At 34.0% G+C, this 19,334-nt stretch overlaps 2 protein-coding genes and 1 pseudogene across 2 annotated transcripts; all 3 read left to right on the plus strand.

Annotated features, from left to right (window-relative positions):
• The first annotated feature begins 2,953 nt into the window (after window positions 1-2,953).
• Window positions 2,954-17,230, plus strand: LOC120174070 (mitochondrial protein pet191 homolog). Its single transcript, XM_039181043.1, has 5 exons — window positions 2,954-2,964; window positions 7,404-7,411; window positions 15,742-15,918; window positions 16,042-16,146; window positions 17,018-17,230. Exons 3-5 carry the CDS (start codon window positions 15,850-15,852, stop codon window positions 17,057-17,059), a joined length of 216 nt encoding a protein of 71 aa, XP_039036974.1. The 5' UTR covers window positions 2,954-2,964; window positions 7,404-7,411; window positions 15,742-15,849; the 3' UTR covers window positions 17,060-17,230.
• On the plus strand, window positions 9,861-11,604 carry LOC120174044. Its single transcript, XM_039181032.1, has 3 exons — window positions 9,861-9,902; window positions 11,313-11,442; window positions 11,525-11,604. The coding sequence occupies exons 1-3, from the start codon at window positions 9,861-9,863 to the stop codon at window positions 11,533-11,535; spliced, it is 183 nt and encodes a 60-aa protein (XP_039036963.1). The 3' UTR covers window positions 11,536-11,604.
• On the plus strand, window positions 11,621-13,052 carry LOC120174069 (annotated as a pseudogene).
• Window positions 17,231-19,334: the final 2,104 nt, after the last annotated feature.

Genomic DNA, 19,334 nt, shown 5'->3' on the forward strand with positions numbered 1-19,334 from the left:
GATAAGGTCTCATCATTTTTCTGAACCGTTTGGAAAACAATGCCATTTCCTCGTCATCGTCATCGTTATTCGAATCACTCTCATCTTTTGTGGATTTGAGAGCAACTCCAATGTTTTTCTTCTTCTCCTTCTCCTTTGGTGTCTCGTCAATCTTGTCGAGGTCCACCTCATCTTCAAGCATCATTTCATGAGTGAGGAGTGACCCAATTAGCTCTTCAAGAGTTAAGGACGTTAAGTCCTTAGACTCGATGATTGTCGTCTTCTTTGATTGCCACGATTTTGAGAGGGAGTAGACTAACTTCCTCACAAGCTTTTCATTTGAAATGATCTCTCCATATGATTTTAGACCATTGACAATCGTTGAAAATCTATCCGTCATAGCTTTGATATCTTCATTTGGTTTCATCCTGAAATTTTCATAGCTATGCGTTAGAATACTAATTTTAGATTTCTTTACCTCATCGGTACCTTCATGAGTGACTTAAAGTTTGTCCCATATTTCTTTGGCAGTTGTACACGTTGAAACTCTTCCGTATTCATCTGGTCCAAGAGCACAAAAAATGATATGGATGGCTTTGGAGTTGAGCTGGAACATTCTTGTCTCTCCTTCACTCCACAACCTTGGATGAGTGAGAGGTTTGATGTATCATTCTTCTACAGCATTCCATGCTCCCATGTCACTTGCTTGAATGAAGTACATCATTCTATTCTTCCAATATGCATAGTTAGCTCCATTGAAGAAAGGAGGCTTGTTGACGGGCATCGAGTCGAGACCGGAGTCGAAGTTTGAAGCGGAGGCCATTGATGACTTTGATTATCGATATAACTCTTCCCGAATCGACTCAAGAGGCAATTAAACCTTCAAATGAGTTAGGCTCTGATACCAATTGTTAAGTTAATCGATTGACGGATTTGGCCAAGAGGGGAGTGAATTGGCAATTAAAAATTTGATGGAAGCTTTTGCAGAAAATTGAAAGTAATTGCACAGCGAATTTAGAGTGGTTCGACTTTCTCAATCAAAGTCTAAGTCCACTACCTTAGCTATCCACACTAAGGATTTTCCAACAAATTCACTAATTTGTTCTTTCTTTTGAGGCCAAAGAGATAACCTTACAACACCCTCAAGAATATACCCCAATTCTTGAGAACACTCTTTCCCAAAGAGAAGATTACAAATTTGCAAACTTACAAGGAAAACCTCAGAAGGTAATATGTTTGCACAATTCTAGAACAAGAAAAGAACACTCAAAGATAATTACAAATGAGCACAAATGGTGTTCTTGAAAGCAAAATGAATATTGAAAGGAAAATTGGCTTGATTTGCACAAACTTGGTGTTTGATGCTTTCTCTCTTGTTTCTCTATGATTTCTTGTTGATCAAGGGCTTCAGAACTTGTTTAAATACACCTTGAATCATTTATGAACGTTGGGGATGATTAGTGAAGATCATATAGCCGTTTTAGTGTGAAAACAATTAATAAAACAGCTTGGAGCGTGGGGGATCGGTTCCCCCTCATAGGGAATCGGTTCCCTAAGTGTAAAATTCGAATATTTCGACCGTTGATCAGGGGGAATCGGTACCCCCTATGGAGGAATCGGTTCCCTCCGAGCATTTTGGAAATCTCGGAGCCAAACCATTCAGGGGGGAATCGGTACCCCCTTGGGGGGGAATCGGTTCCCTCTGAGCAATCTGTAATTTTTGGCTTTGAAATGGTTCGAAATACTTTGAAAGATTATTTTGAAATTGTTTTAAGATTAAAACTTAATTTTACACTTAAGTAAGGATTAAAAATGATTTTTGAAATATTTGGAGTAATGTTTTGATATTCGAATAATTATATCGAATATACTTAGAAAATCATTTGGAAAATCTTAAAATTCATTTAATTTAATTTATTATATCGAAATATCAAAATGTTTTCAACAGTTTATTTTATACCTCACTAAGTCTGTGACTTAGTGTGTAAGTGATTTACACGTAGGTACCAAGAATTCAGAAGAGCATAAATAGGGGTGACAAGAACGGCATCTTTGCTAGAAGATCATATCAGAAGTAACTGAGAAAGTATGTATTTTAATTGTGTATATTGGGTTGGCATGTAAGAAAAGTGTTAGTTACGAATGCTCTGATCAATTTTGTCTTGTTTTGGTTAACCTATGTAAAGTAACAATGTTATTTTAATGAAAGTTTTAAATTTCCTTGATTTTCGTCAAGAGTCAAAGTTTGAAAAGTCAATGTGACACCTCATACTCGTATCCGGGTCGGGTACGAGTTGGGGGTATTATATTTAATGGTATCAGAGCTATGGTTTAGTCGTTTCTCGATATAAACCGAAGTCTAGAGAGTCTTATAATGTATACATACCAACAAAATAGTGAAAACTTCTGATATGATAAAATAGTAAGTATGTTGTTTTGCTAATAGGATGATATGAATATGTTTTTATAGATGTCCGGACATGGTAGCTCTAGAAGTAAAGCGGGAGACGATAGGCCCGCTAAAAGCAGTAATTCACATGCCCTGGCCAGGCAGAGTGAAGATCAGGCACCCTCTGGAGTGCTTGTGAGTGATCAAGATGTGTTCTTCAAAACACTAGACATTGTCTTGGCGCGTTTCCAACCTTCTGCTACTTCAACTCCGAGAATGAATATTGCAAAGGAGTTGAAGGGTTTATGAGCACCAGATTTTAGAGGTGAAGCCAAAGAAGGTCATGTTGCGGATCTTTGGCTTAATGATGTGAAAATTATGCTTGAAGGACTTCATTGTTCTCATGCTGACAAGCTGGATGGAGTAGTCTCTTTGCTCCGAGGGCAAGCAAGGATTTGGTGGACCAATGTTGCATTGAGAATGATCAAGTAACTTGGTCATTGTTTTTAGAAGAGTTCAAGCATAAATATATTGGAGTTCAATTTATCCGAAAGATGAAGCAAGAGTTCATGAACTTGAAGCAATAGAACCGTACAGTGTATGAGTACGAATATGAATTCAACAAGTTAAGCTGCTTCATTGCTGAGTTAATTCCTACAGAGAATGATACTTGCAAGTGGTTTGTTGAGGGATTGCGTCCTCGTTTGAAAGAGATGCTTATTGTGTTGAACTTATCTTCATTTCAAGAAGTGGTGAATCATGCTAAAGCTCTGGAAAGAGCTCAGAATAAGAGGTTCAGAGATTCCCGAGCTCAGATATCGAAAAGATCGAGTGCATCATCGAGTGTTGCACTATCAAAAAGGGGCAAAAATGTTGATTCTTGACCCCAAGCGAGATCAGAGTTTGTGGTATCCTCCGTGAGGAGATCAAATACGATGAGGGGACGAAAAACACGATCAGTGGGATTTGGAGATAGGAGATCTAATCTGAGTCAAGTTAAACCATGTCCATATTGTGGAAAGAATCACTCGGGGATTTGCAATATGATTTTTGGAGTCTGCTTTAAATATGGGGATAACGAGCATTTTGTTCGGGATTGTCCCATGTTAGCTGATGAATCTACTCAGTCAGAGAGGTCTTCCTTGACTACCCAGAGAGAAAGAGGTAGAGGTAGAGGTAGAGGAAGAAGTCAATCAGAGTCATCGGCTCCACAAGAGATACGTTCTACAGCTCGTGTGTATAATCTTAAGACTACGAGGATCGAGATGACCCAGAGATAATAGTAGGTATTTTTCTATCGTATGACAAGAATGTGTTTGTACTGATTGATTCAGGGTCTACTTATTCTTATATTTGCATTAAGTTAGTGAGAGAATTGAATATTCCGTTAGAAGCTACTAGTAGTGAGGTGATAGTGACTAATCCATTAGGGCATAGTGCTCGAGTCAATATGATGTGTCAAAGGTGTCCTATACGGATTCAGGGAATTGAATTCCCTACTAATCTGATGGAATTACCTTTTAACGAATTCGAGGTGATACTGGGAACAGACTGGTTATATCGTTACTACGCTAATGTTGATTGTAGACTGAAAAGACTAATGTTGAGAAGTCAAGAAGGTATAGAAGTCATTGTATTTAGTGAAGGATGAAACCCATTGGCTAATATAATATCAGTGATTTCGGTAAAGAAGTTATTGCTATAAGGATGTCACGGATTTATTGCTAGTGTACTGGATGTTAGAGCTAAAGAGAAGGGGATTGATGAAATTCCTATAGTCAGAGAGTTTTCCAACGTTTTCCCTGCAGAATTACCAGGTTTGCCTCAAGATAGAGAGGTGGAATTTCAGATTGAAGTAATGCCAAGAACTGCATCTATTGCCATGTCACCATACAGAATGGCCCCAAAAGAGTTACAAGAATTAAAGATCCAATTACAAGAATTACTAGATAAAGGGTTTATCAGACCGAGTGTCTCACCATGGGGAGCTCCAGTTTTGTTTGTCAAAAAGAAGAATGGATCCATGCGACTTTGCATTGATTATAGACAACTCAATAAAGTGACTATCAAGAACAAGTATCTCCTTCCTCGAATTGATGATTTGTTTGATCAGTTAAAAGGTGCTCAGTGTTCTCGAAGATTGATTTACGTTATGATTACCATAAATTAAAGATTAAAGATAAAGATATTCCAAAGACGACATTCAGAACGAGATATGGGCACTATGAGTTTATTGTTATGCCATTTGGAGTTACGAATACACCGACTGCTTTCATGGATCTAATGAATAGAATATTTCAACCCTATTTGGATCAATTCATAGTGGTGTTCATCGATGAAATTTTAGTGTATTCAAAGTCAGAAGAAGAGTATAGTTCACATTTAAAGACTGTTCTATATATTTTGATAGAAATAAGCTTAATGCTAAACTCTCCAAATGTGAATTCTGGTTGAAGGAAGTGACATTCCTTGGACATGTGATTTTGCAGAAGGAATTCGAGTGGATCCCCAAAAGATTAAAGCCATTTTAGAGTGGGAAGTTCCAAAGAATGTGTTAGAAGTCCGGAGTTTTCTGGGGTTAGCTGGCTATTACCGAAGGTTCGTTAAAAACTTTTCCATAATAGCATTACCCCTAACTAAATTATTGAGGAATGAGATAAAATTTGTGTGGAATCCAGAGTGCCAAGTGAGTTTTGAAAGCTAAAAAAGATTTTGACAGAAGCTCCAGTGTTGGTACAACCCGAGTCTGGCAAGAACTTTATAGTGTATAGTGTTGCGACTCATAATGGCTTAGGATGCGTGTTAATGGCTTATGCATCGAGACAATTAAAACCGCACGAAAAGAACTATCCAACGCACGATCTGGAGATGGCTGCAGTAGTGTTCGCTCTTAAGATCTGGCGTCATTACTTGTATGGGAAAATGTTATTTATATACAAATCAAAAGAGTTTAAAGTATTTGATGACTCAAAAAGAATTAAATTTAAGACAAAAAGATCGGTGGAATTCTTAAAGGATTACAATTTAGTAATCGATTTCCATCCGGGAAAAGCAAATGTGGTAGCAGATGCTTTAAGTTGAAATACATTTACAACCTTACGATTTTTGGATACCAGACTATCGTTAAACAGAGACGGTGCAATATGTGCATAGTTAACTCTCAAGCCATCATGGCTAGATCGAATTAATGAATTACAAGCTAGAGATGAAAAGTGTTCAAAGAAGCTACAACAAATAAGGAATGGAGAGGTTACGGATTATGAATTGAAGACTGATGGGAACCTATATTATCAAGGGAGGCTAGTTATTCCTGATAATGTTGAATTGAAGAAAGACTTGTTAACAGAAGCTTACTGTAGCCCATTGACCATGCATCCTAGAGGAAACAAAATGTATTTGGATCTCAAGAGTCGATATTTATGCCCTGGAATGAAGAGGGACATTTGAATTTGTATCTAAGTGTTTGACTTGTCAGCAAGTCAAAGTTGCGCATCAGGTTCCGTCAGGATTATTGCAACCAATTTTGATTCCTCAGTAGAAATGAGAGAATGTAACAATGGATTTTGTAACGGGGTTACCTTTAACTCCGAACAAAAGAGATTCAATCTGGGTGATCGTAGATAGATTGACTAAGTCGGCTCTTTTTATTCCAGTACGAACTGATTTCTCCATGGATAAATACGTTGAGTTATATATAAGGGAGATCATTAGATTGCATAGATTGCTGTTTCCATAGTTTCTAATCGGGACCCTCGATTTACTTCGAGATTCTGGAAGACCTTGCATGGAACATTAGGCACTCGACTGAATTTCAGTACAACATTCCATCCTCAAACATATGGACAATCTAAGTGAACTATCCAAATTCTTGAGGATATGCTGAGAGCATGCGTTATAGAATTCAAAGGATCGTGGGAAAGATACTTACCACTTGATGAGTTCGCTTATAACAATAGTTATCAATCAAGCATCAAAATGGCACCCTATGAGGCTCTTTATGGAAGGAGATGTCGTACGCCCCTAAATTGGTTCGAGCTTAAAGATAAAAAAGTTCTTGGTCCTGAGTTGATCCAGAAAGTTGAAGAAAAGGTCCAAATAATTCAAAGTAATCTCAAAGCAGCAGCTGATAGACAAAAATCGTATGTAGACCTAAAAAGAAAAGGAATTGAGTTTCAAGTCGAAGATAAAGTGTTTTTAAAAGTGTCTTCATAGAAGAAGGTTTTGAGGTTTAGTCAAAGAGAAAAATTGAGTCCTCGGTTCATTGGACCTTACGAGATCGTAAAGAGAGTTGGACCAGTGGCATATCAACTAGCGCTACCACCTGAAATGGAGAAAATCCATGATGTCTTTCATGTCTCAATGCTTCGGAAATATCGATCTGATCCCTCCCACATTGTGACTCCAAAAGAGATCGAGATTCAACTGGATTTGACGTATGAGGAAGAATCAGTTCAAATCTTAGCTCATGAGATTAAACAACTAAGGAACAAGACTATTCCATTAGTTAAAGTCTTGTGGAGGAATCACAAGATAGAGGAAGCAACGTGGGAACGTGAAGAAGACATGAGGAATCAATACCCCCATCTCTTTGCATAATGAAAATTCGAGGATGAATTTTCTTAAGGGGAGATTTGTAACATCCTCAATACCGGGTTAGTGACTAAATTATAAAGTTATGGAATTTGGCACTTAAAGTAGAATAATTGGATAATTTAAAGACTTATCTGAAAAATATGGTGTATGATCAAATTGAAAAGAATGAGGAATAGAAGGATAGAATGGTCATTTGCAAGGAAAATAATTAAATTTGGTTATAGATTATATTAACCCACGTGGAGTGAAGAGGGAAATACACAAGTTTCCAGAGTTCTCCTCTTTTTCATCTTCCTTCCTACGTGATAACCAAGCCAAAGATAAGAATCCTTATTAGTTGCTTATTAGTTGAAATTAAGTTTTGATTTTGATCATTAGACGATAATTAAGCTTAAGGAAAGCTTAATTTATCTTAAAATAACAAGATGAAAGGAGTAGGAAGAATTAAAGGTTAGGAGTTCTTGAATGGAATTTTGAAATAAAGTTCATAATGAGAATTGGAAGTTGAATTTGACTTGTCACCAACTAGTTTAAGGAATATGAAGTGTTAGAATTAGATTTAGAACATGTTGGAATTTGAGTGAGATTCTTGAATTCTATGTGGAAGTTGGATTTTTAAGTTTAAGAGGTATTGAATGAGTATAAATTAGTTTAAGTAGGTGTATGTAAGTTAGAGATATTAAAGGTGAAATATGAAGTGTTGAGCTAAAAAGGAAGCAAATTTCGTGCTCAAAATGTAATTTCTGGGCAGAGGGTATCGGTACCCTATGAAGGTGTATCGATACCCCCTTGAACGAAAAATAACAGAATGCAATAAGGGTATTGATACCCTATATGGGGTATTGATACCCCCCTTAAGATGAAATTTTCAGATTGTTGTAGGGGTACCGATACCCTAATGGAAATTACCTTTCCTTAAGCTTAAGAATTGGAAGATTAGAGTATACAATAGGATTACTAATATGTATAAATGTATAATTATGTAGATAGTGGACGTAATCTTGTTTCGGAATAATCGAAGGATTAGGATCGAGTCAATTCAAGCAAGACTAAGGTGAGTTCATATCCTAGATAGAATTGTATTGAGATAAGACTTGCGATAAGTCTATCTCTTATAATTGAATTTATGATTCCATATTCATGCACATGCATACATATATATGTGTTAATATTATAGTGATTCCATGCATAATTCATTCATGATTTAACATGATATTATATGAATGAATGTCATTATCAGAGAATCCTTCCAGGTATATGAAATAATGGAAATGATCATATAAAGTGACTTATGTGTTTACATGGACAGTGATGAAAGAGATATGAAATAAGAAATGTATTGGTAATTAAGCCCATTTTATTTAATATGAGAGCTGTAGGTATAATTGGCATGCCAAGAGTCTAGGGATTATCAGTGGTCCTTCATGACATAGTGGTCATTCGAGACAAATATTCAGTGCCCCTAGTGAGATTTTATTCAAACTGTGGTGACATCATTGTGCACAACCTCAGTGTACTCGCATACCTTCTGTTATCAATAATGTACATGGACATTCAAAGATAAATTAAAGGAAAACTCTTATAAAACATAATTGTTCATTCATGCATATCATACTTATATGTCATAGTGTGATATCTACAGGTGCATTGCAATGTCTTAGTGGATTAATAGTAGTGTGTATTCATGATATTATTGTTGTATGTTTATTTTATACCTCACTAAGTCTGTGACTTAGCGTGTAAGTGATTTACACGTAGGTACCAAGAATTCAGAAGAGCATAAATAGGGGTGACAAGAACGACATCATTGCTAGAAGATCAGATCAGAAGTAACTAAGAAAGTATGTATTTTGATTGTGTATAGTGGGTTGGCATGTAAGAAAAGTGTTAGTTACGAATGTTTTGGTCGATTTTGTCTTGTTTTGGTTAACCTATGTAAAGTAACAATGTTATTTTAATGAAAGTTTTAAATTTCCTTGATTTTCGTCAAGAGTCAAAGTTTGAAAAGTCAATGTGACACCTCAGACTCATATCCGGGCCGGGTACGGGTTGGGGGTGTTATAGTTACGCTGGAAATGAGAAGAGAGAAGCGAAAAAGAAAATTTGAGATCAAAAAAGAAATTTGGGGTTAAAATGAAATTTAGGAATGTGTTGTAGGTTTTAAAAGTTGGGGGACATAAATGCAAGCGCCTGAAAAGTTCAATGACCATATTGCAAATGTACTAACAATAGTTTAAGGTCAAATGGTCGGGGATCATATTGCAAACAAACTAAATGTTGGAGGACTATTTTGCAAACGAACTAAATATTGAGGATTCTATACTTTACCCTTTATTTTATAATTGCTAGCTTAGGAGAAGAGAAAGATACGTGGGTTTTTTTAATTTTTTATATAAAAATATTTTAAAATAATTTAGTGATTATTTTTAAATTTTTATTAATTAATTTGCTTTAGATGGTTAGTTATGTAGATAGAAGAATATTTAAATTTTTAGTGTATTTTTAAAAGGTTTAATATAAAAATAAGTATATAAATTATACTTACAATTTATTTTTAGTGTCTAATTTTTTTTTTTGTTAAAAATAGGTCTCTAATATTTTTCCGTTACACTTTTAGGTTTTTATTGTTAAAAATCGTTAAATGACACGTGCTACATTTAGATTTTTTTAATTTTTTAAAATAATATTTTAGTGTAACGGAAAAACATTAAATATCTAATTTTAATAAAAATTCTTTAGATATTAAAAACTAATTTTGGGTATAATTTAGACACTTATACATCTATTTTTAATAAAAATTCTTTAAAAATAAAAAAACAAAATTGGATATAATTTATACATTTATTTTTGTATGAAGCCCAAGTATATATTGATAGATAAAGAAGAAGTAACTGAATGAATGAGAACCTTTCCTGATCATATTGTAATCGATCTCTTCCTGGTAAACATCCTCTCTCTTTACATTTCCTTTTTTTTTCCTTTCTATTTTTGCCTTTTGGTTTGATGGATAGTTTTAATTTCTTATTTATTTTGTGGGTTTTTTTTTTCTTTTTATGTGAAGCGATGAATTGTTTTGACGTTGGGTTTTGAATTTGTATGAACTGTTGGGCAAACGGTTCCTTTTAACTTTGATTCCTATTATCTGCATTGTCAAATTTGTTTGATAATATACATATATACATATTGCCTAAGTCAGTGTAAGGGTTCTAGCACCTAGAGTGCGCTCTTGACCACATTTCCGGTTAAACTGAAACACAATTTTCGATTATACGCATAAGAGTTTGATACCACTTTCTTGTTTTCAGTTTTAATGCCAAGTGCTGGATCTTGAAACTCTAGTCTGGTAGAACAAAATCAGGAAGAATTTTGAAGAAACTGATGTTAAATTTTAAAGTTTTGAGGATTCAATTATTAAAGTTGGCTGTGTTGAAACTCTAGCAACCTTGTTTCCTCCCAACGTGTGGGGAAACCAAAATAAATTATTATGATGATGGCAGTTTCAATGAGTTAAGCATTAGTCATGTTGGATTTTCAGCTCAGTGCCCACTGAGCAAATCAATCTTTGTGGTGGGGGCAAAGAATAGGAGTTTCTCTTCACCATTTCAACTCGTAGTGTTTTGCTTTTTTGATAAAATTTGCTCACTGAAAAAGGCAACAAGAGAAGTTGGATTTTCTGTTGTTTCTTGCTGTATTTGACCAAAACCATACTTTCTTATGCATGGTTATATTTCTAGCAGATAAGTCTTTGTTTCATAAATTAGTTTTGTCTGAACACATTTCCCGACAGTTTAAGTGTCGTTGAACATATATATTGGAGAATAGAAGTTCTTGTGATTTTGGTTCAATATCTGGGTGATCTAGATTTGCTTGCTGCTTACTGCTTACACATTTTGATGATAAAGCAACATACTAATGGTTGAACGTAAGTTAGAAAGGCCTAATAAACCTTTTGTATTTGTTTCACTTTTGATGCTTCGATGGGTAGCACACATTGTTCTTAGCACACATTGTTCTCTCGAATTACTTATGTGTGAAGTTTTGCTACCGCTGCCACTTTTCACTAAAGTTTCTATGTTATGAATCTTATGAATATTTTTTTTCCTTTTCATGTTCCATTGCACATTGTTGATTTTACGGTATTTTTTGTTTTCTTTAATTATTTTCCGTCCCCTTTTTTCTCATTCGAATTTTTACCATTTCACATGCTTTTATGTTCTTTCTGTGTCTGACTAGCTTATTTTCAGGTTTACAAACCCAGCTTATCTCTGTAAACTTGTACATTATATTGTTTGAACTTCTGTTTGGTTCTAACGGCATTCATGTTGTAAGACATATTTTCATGATTTAGCAGAGAACACCGAGAGCTGGAAAAATAAATGAGAGAGCTTTCAAGTTGTTTACTACTGCTGGCAAGGACGAGGTATTTTCTCTCATCCAGGCACTAAACATTCGAGTCACAGGTACCCCTGTATTTCCTACCAGTAAGTCATTTTGTCGGTTTCAAATATTTTGTTTCTTTTCCAATGAGCTGATTTCTACAATGAATATTCGTTCCCTCCGTAGGATGTTCTTAGAAATTCTGAGTTTTAATCTGAGAAACACACGGTGATTTGGACTAAAGAGTTGCAGCCAGTTGCTTTTAAGAGGCCCAACACTTCGGAATTGGAAAGTTGTTTGTACTTGGCAAGATGTCTCTAGCTATTAAGGATGATGAGATTAACATTGTACTGGGAGCAGTCCGTTCGGATCTGACATCATTCATGAATGAATGGAAACCAATGTTCTCTTGATTTCATCTTATAATTGTCAAAGACCCTGACCTGAAAGAGGAACTCAAAATACCTGAAGGATTTAACCTTGACGTCTACAAAAAGCCTGACATAGATAGAGTGGTAGGTTCGTCTACTTCGGTTCTCTTCTCTGGCTATGCATGCAGGTATTTTGGATATCTTGTTTCTCGGAAAAAGTACATTATCTCCATGGACGATGACTGTCTCCCAGCTCGGGACCCTAAAGGTTTTGTTGTGGATGCTGTTGCCCACCACATTACCAACCTTACAGCCCCAGCCACACCATTCTTTTTTAATACTCTGTATGACTGAAGGAGCCGATTTTGTTCGAGGCTACCCTTTCAGTCTTCGGAGTGGGGTGAAATGTGCTTTGTCGTGTGGGTTATGGCTTAACCTGGCTGATCATGATGCTCCTACTCAAGCCCTCAAGGCAAAGCAAAAGAATTCTCGATATGTTGATGCAGTTATGACCAGGGTTTCAAATCGCGGTCGCGGTCGCGTTTTCGGTTATTTCGGATTTACCGTGATTGCGGCCGTCGCGGGCGCTATTGCGGCCGTCGCGGACGCTATTGCGGCCGTCGCGGGTAACTCGGACAGCGGTGAAACCTCTATATCGCGGTCGCGGACCGTTTTTTAAAACCCTGGTTATGACTGTCCCAGCTGGGTCCCTGGTGTCCATTAGTGGAATCAACATCGCTTTTGATCGGGAGGTTGTGGGACCTGCCTTGGTTCCGGCTTTGAAGTTGGGTGGGGAAGGTAAGTTTAGATGGGAAACAATGGAAGATATCTGGAGTGGTTTGTGCATTAAGGTTGTATGCGATCACCTAGGGCTCGGTGTGAAAACTGGATTGCCGTACATGTGGAGAACTGATAGGGGCGATCCTATAGCAAGCTTGAAGAAAGAGTGGGAAGGTGTGAAGCTAATGGAGGAACTTGTCCCATTCTTTCAGTCGGTAAGGTTGCCAAGGGAAGCTACAACGGTGAAGGACTGTGTAGTTGAGGTGGCAAATGCTGCTAAAGAGCGACTAGGATCGACAGACCCCGTGTTTGCTCGTGCTGCTAAAGCAATGCTGAACTGGGTTAATCTCTGGAAATCGGTTGGATCTATCTAAAGCAATGCTGGACCTTCCATGATTTCAGTGTTTTAACATATATATATATTATGATGGTTGATAGATGTGAACCAAGGGGATGAATAAAGCATGTTGAGGCTCATTGATGCTGCAGATATGGCTTTTGCTTGGTCTCAGTTTTAGTTATGGCTCTAGAGACGCTGTAACAAGTGGTTCGAACCATGGTTGTCAGATCAGGCTGGTCGGTCGAACCGGTTTAACCAGGAACCAAAGGCTTGTCTGGTCACATTGGTTTGACTTTCGGTCTGATTTTCTCAGCATTGGTCAATTCAAACAACTCTTTATATCATCTTATAAAACTCGGCATTTGGGTTATTATCTTGAGTGAAAAGTCATGAATTAGTTTTGGTTAATTATCTTTCATTACTAATAATAATTGTTCTTTAGGAGTTTCTATGCAACGGAAAAAAGCATTTCTTATTCAGCAGAGCACAAATGTTGGATGTTAGGTATCTGGTTATGGTTCGAATATGGATTATGGAAATTCTCCCCCCCCCCCAAATCATTTGTATCCGGTTTTAAGTATTGTAGAGGCCTAATATAGAAACGATACTCCCTATCTAATTTACTCTATTTCCAGACGTCATAATTAGAATTTCTGGTTTTTGTTTTACAAAATCTAATGTCTTGTACTATTAGACCATTGGTTGTTAGAACTGTAGAATTTTTAATGAATTTTTTAACTTCATTCTCATTAAATTATCGGTATTCTAGCTATGCTCTATTTTTTTGTTCCCAATGAAAGGAACGTAACTCTCTCTGAAATTTTGTATTTGAAAAAGCTACGTCTACAGAATATTTTTCATAAATGACTAAAAGATATTATAAACAAATTTTGGATTCAAAAAAATAATAATATTTTTGTTTTTAAAATAAATCGTAATTTTTTAAAATGTAATTTGGTTTGCTAGATTATTTCTATCAAATTAAAAAGAAATTTGATTCAATTATTTTATTTTTATTAATAATATTGATTCGATTGTTTCAATTTTTAATAATTTAATAATTTAATTTAATTATTAATATATAAAAATCAGACATATTAAGATATATTAAATACACGCCTTCAATTTAAGAGAAAAATTATATATATATATTTTGAAGGCTTATATATATTTAAAGTATATTATCTTTTTTATTTAAGTATCTAAGTATTTTTGGTCGAAAATAAGTACTTAAATTTATCTTTTTGTTCAAAATAAGTTCCTAAAGTATTCAATTTTTTCATCTGAGTACTTAAAGTATTATTTAATTAATGTCACATGTCAACTTTTTCAGAACTTAAATGAAAAAAATTGAATAGTTTAGGTATCTATTTTGACATAAAAAACTTTAGGTACCTATTTTTAGGGGTGAGCATTCGATCGAGTCGAATCAAAAAATTTCGAGTTATTCGAGTTTACGAGTCGTATATTACAACTCGAACTTAACTTGAAATTTTTTCAAATTGAGTCAAGTTTAAGAAATCTGAGTCGAGTTAGTCGAGTTTCTATACTAATTTTATTATAATTATTTATAGTATTACAATTTTTTGACTTTATCTAACCATTATATATATATTCTTTCATATTATAATGTTATTTAATATATCAAATACAATCTAAAATTATGAAATATATTCATAATATTATATTTTAAAGAAAGTATTTTGAGGGTAAAATATTGATGAGAGTATATATGAGTCAAGAAATTGATGAGAAGAAAAATTTGCAAACAATTGTAGTCAAAAGACCAAATTGAGTAAAATGCAAAGTTAAGGGACTAAATAAAAAAGAGAGTACATATTTAGTGAAAAAAATAAAAATTGAAGTTACATATGTACTCTATTGTAGTATATGAGCATGTGGTTTAAATTTGGTAAAAAAAAGAGACTTAAAATAAATCACAAATTGAAGGAATAAGGAGATTATGAAAAATTGAAGGACTAAATTGAAAAATAAAAAAAATTATCAAAAAGAGAAATTGAAAGTACATATGTATTCAACTATGGTTTAGGAGCATGTATCTCGAATTTGGCAAAAAACGACTTTAAATAAATGACGAATTAAAGAAATAAGAAGATTATGAAAAATTGTAGGACTAAATTGAAAAATAAAAATTTGTTATCAAAAAGATGAATTGAAAGTAAACATGTATTTTAATATGGTTTAGGAGCATGTGACTCAATTTTGGTAAAAAAAAAAAACTTAAAATAAACGACGAATTGAAGAAATAAGGAGATTATGAAAAATTAAATGACTAAATTAAAAAATAAAAAATTGTTATAAAAAAGAGGAATTGAAAGTAAACATGTATTCTGCTATGGTGTTTGAGCATTTGGTTTAAATTTGTTAAAAATAAACTTAAAATAAAGGAGAAATTGAAGAAATAACGAAATCATGGACTAAATCATAAAACTATCAAAATACTTAGTCAATTTTTTTATTTTTAGAATAAATCAAAATTTCAACTCGATTTGAACTCAAAAACTGAATTTATAATTCGATTTTACTCGAATAACTCCAAATTGAAAAAGAATTCGATATTTCGAGTCTAGTCGAGTTTTGCTCATCCTTACCTATTTTAGCGAAAAATATAACTTTAAATATTTATTTTGACCAAAAATATTTTAAATACTTAAATAAAAAATAAAACATACTTTAACTACTTATTTGTAATATAAACCTATTTTTAAATAAAATGTTATGATTTTTCTTGAAAATTTGCTACTGTTAAAATCTAGTTAATGGCTATATAGATATATTTTAAAAATAAATAAATAAACAACATGCTTATGATAATAAATATTAAAAATTAATTTATTCTCTTGAGTGCAATTTCAAACTCGCCCTAATATAAAAAATCCAAGAACCCTAAGAAGAAAGAAGGTAAAACCCAGTTTTCAATCAAATCGCGTTCTTCATCTTGGTTCGATTTGAAGACAAAAAGGCCTTTATATTCTTAAAATTTGCTGGGAAATTGAAAAATGGCAAAATCTTGCAAAGGTTTGGCCATGGAACTGGTAAAGTGTCTAAGTGAGTCAGATTGTGTTAAGGTATTCTTTTTTCCCTTTCTCATCTGCTCTGTCTTTTATTTTGGCCCATTTGATTTCCGGATTTAATGCCCTAACATGAAACCTTAGAATATTACTGAATATGCGAATTTGGGGATTAATTAGGTCGAGAAGCGTTCATTTAGGGAATGTGCTGGAGAAAAAAGCCCTTGTATTCCTAGCGAATGTGTTGGACTCAGAGAAACTTATTTCAACTGCAAAAGAGGACAGGCATGCTGATTCTTCTTCTTTCTTTGTCATGTCTGTCATATTACTGAAGATTTTTATCTTTTATCATTATGGTTTTGGGATTTTGATCATAGAGTTGATAACGGTGGATATTATAATTCTAATTGGTCTAGTGATCTTATTCGTCTCCAAACTTAATTATCGTATGTGTAAAACGCTTCTTGTAAATATTTTGTATGAATTTCAGCATTGTCTGAGTAAAATGCTTCTTGTAATATTTTTATGAATTGCCTGCTGCTGGTATCGATCATCGTTTTTTTAGTCTTCAAACTTAGTTAATGTGTGAGTAAAATGCTTCTTGTAAATATTTTTTGCTTGGTATGAATAAAAAGTTCAAATACCATTTGAATCCGAACCACTTTTGAACAAATTGAGGGAGACAAATTGTTGAGAGAAGGTTGGAAAAGTTATGTTCTTCCCTTTTGGATGCAACTTATTCAGTTGAAATAGTATTTTATTAGTAACAGTAAAATGAACAAAAATGCCATGTCTAAAGATTCCTCGTAAACGTGGTTAAGAGATGGGAAGATATTTGATCACAATAAGAATACACTAATTCTCATGTCTTGTGTAGATGGATCCTTGTTGCAGCATCTCTGTGCTGCACATTGTTATACTTGTTGAACAGTTTCATGATAAATAGAAAATGATATCATTTCAAAGGAGATTAACACAAGATTATACTTGTATTATTTTGTTGTTGAAACTGTATTCGTTAACACAAATACAAACTCTGTATTATAAATGCTAGGTATCTTGGTAACTAAGTAAAGGCAATCTCGACTATGTTTAGAATTAAAGACTATGATATACTACTAACGTATTATGCATCTTTTTTTTGGTTCCATTCCAGGTTGACATGAGAGCTAGGATCCGTGGAAACAAGGGCTACTAAGTGAATGGTCAACTCAAATTGTCCTTATGTCGTCTCTCCCTGAATTTTGTTTGATAATGACAAAAAACTGTTCGACGAATTTCCCATTTCCCTTCATTTTCTAGTTTAGTTACAGTGAGGTACATTACCTAACCATATTGGTATTTTAAAGCATCTGGCAGAATTAGTTAATTGGTTTGAACTCGTACATGGTATTTCTTAGCCGGATTTGGATAAATGTTTGAATATAGGCACGTTTTAATATGGCCACGCTTAATTGATTCCAAGTGTTGATTGTATGGGTAGACACTAATTTTCCACCATCATCTCAACCCACCTCCCCGAGAAGTCACCACTCACATCCCTGAATCGTCCGACGCAAGGAAAGCAAGCAAAACAAACAAACAAACACAATTTCAGTCCAAACGGGACTCTAAACCGAACCTAAAAATAGGTTCTTGAAGAACTATAAATAAATGAGAAACATGATGGGGAAAAAGGCAGAGGAAAGCACGGAGGAGAAACATAGCAAACAATACAGTTAGAAAAAATAAAAAATAAAACCAAAAAGGGGAGAAGAGAAAAAAATAATATCGAAGCCTTCACTTGTCTGGAGAGAGTACCGCGCTTCTTTCATCGGAAGAAGGATTTTCGAGCCTTTGAAGATAGCCAAGGTAAAATGAAGTTTGGGTTTCTTAACCTGTGGAGTATATCCAAACGTGGAAACAACAAAGATTAAAGGGAAGAGACCTACATGTCTTCATTAGGAGTTATTCGCATGTTAAGGGCTTTATCTTTTATAATCTTTACGATTTGTTACTAAATTTGATTCTTTTGAATGCTGGTTTGGATTTCAAATTTTATTATGTTTACATTTTAATCACCGCTTTGTATATGGTTTAATTATTATTTAGTCCTCCTAACCTTTTATTTCTTTGTTTTTTGCAGCTCATTTTATTTTCGATTTAATCCATTAACAGCGATTTGTTTCAATGTGATCCTCTAAGTTTTTAATTTCTTTTTATATTGTTTTTATTTTATTACTTTTACAATTTCACTTTTTTTCTTTAATTTATTAATACTTTTTTAATTTATTTTTTAAATTATTTTTACTTTATTTCATTTTTTTCTTCGATTTATTTGTTATTTATTTATATTTTTATCCATTTTTATTTTTTCCCTTTGATTTATTATTTTATTTTCTCTTATTTATTTATATATTTATATTTTATTTTTACGTTTTCCCTTTTGATTTATTTGATATATTTTTATTTTCTTTTCTTTTATTTTCCTCTTATTTTTTTCTTTCATTTATTATTTTCATTTCTATTTTATTTTTCTTTTTGGTTTGTTATTATTATTATTTATTTTTTTTCTTTGATTTATTTAATATTTATTTATTGTTTTTTTATCTAACATTTTTGACTTTTTTAGAAGAATTCCAACCAAATCAAAGGTAAGTAATTTGGATCAGGTTTTCTAAATTTTAATTTTAATTTTTAATTTTTCGCAATTAAGATAACCGAAAAATTAATTGGTACCGAAAGGGCAATTCAAGGGTGCTAATCCTTCCTTGACTGTAACCGACTCCCGAACCGGACACTTTTCTGGTAAAACATAGATCAGGTAAGATGGTGTCCGATCTACCTAAATATCATTTTAAAATGATCGGTGGCAACTCTAACCCATTCATTCAAGTCGAAGCCCAATTTCGGGCCCAACCGAAAGACGACTGCGACAGCTTGACGACTCTGTTGGGGACAAGTAAGTGAGTCAGGCCGAAATTAATTTTTGGTTGTTTTTTTAAGCGAAAATGGTAAATTTTAGTTTTAATTTATTTATTCGATTCCAATTATTTATCTTTGATTATTTTTCAAATAAATAGTTGTACTGACGTTTTTTTATGATTTTAGATTTTCAAAATTTTCATCTCAGGCTCTAAACCCGAGCTCCAAACCCGTTTTAAGTGGGGGTGAAAGTGTCGCATTCGTGAGAATTTATTCTCCGTGAGGGCCTAACAAGTAGCCTTTGGGATTCATATACCTTATGTCTTCATGAGAATTTATTCTCCGTGTGGGCATAAGGGAATGTATCCTCTCGAGTTTAACTTAGTCCACATAAGCTTGTAATGGGCTTAGGACTAAGGGTCTGGCAAGTCCAAGGGGGCACCAGCAAGGAGAACTCGGGCACCTTTTTAGAACTTAAACCGGGAGACTATAGGGAATTAGAGCCCAACCCAAAACCACATTTCAAACCCTAGGTTGTTTTGATTATTTCCTACTTTATTTTATGTTCA

This window comes from Hibiscus syriacus, unplaced genomic scaffold (genome assembly GCF_006381635.1).
Source record: "Hibiscus syriacus cultivar Baekdansim isolate YM2019G1 unplaced genomic scaffold, ASM638163v2 tig00112000_pilon, whole genome shotgun sequence".
Classification (NCBI taxonomy): Eukaryota; Viridiplantae; Streptophyta; class Magnoliopsida; order Malvales; family Malvaceae; genus Hibiscus; species Hibiscus syriacus.

Bases quoted from the DNA above. Each gene is read 5' to 3' on its own strand.
- LOC120174044 (XM_039181032.1), top strand. From the start codon at position 9,861: ATGAGAACCTTTCCTGATCATATTGTAATCGATCTCTTCCTG. The intron at 9,903-11,312 runs GTAAACATCCTC...ATGATTTAGCAG, and splicing joins TTGTAATCGATCTCTTCCTG to AGAACACCGAGAGCTGGAAA.
- LOC120174070 (XM_039181043.1), top strand. From the start codon at position 15,850: ATGGCAAAATCTTGCAAAGGTTTGGCCATGGAACTGGTAAAGTGTCTA. The intron at 15,919-16,041 runs GTATTCTTTTTT...GGGATTAATTAG, and splicing joins GTGAGTCAGATTGTGTTAAG to GTCGAGAAGCGTTCATTTAG. The intron at 16,147-17,017 runs GCATGCTGATTC...GTTCCATTCCAG, and splicing joins TCAACTGCAAAAGAGGACAG to GTTGACATGAGAGCTAGGAT.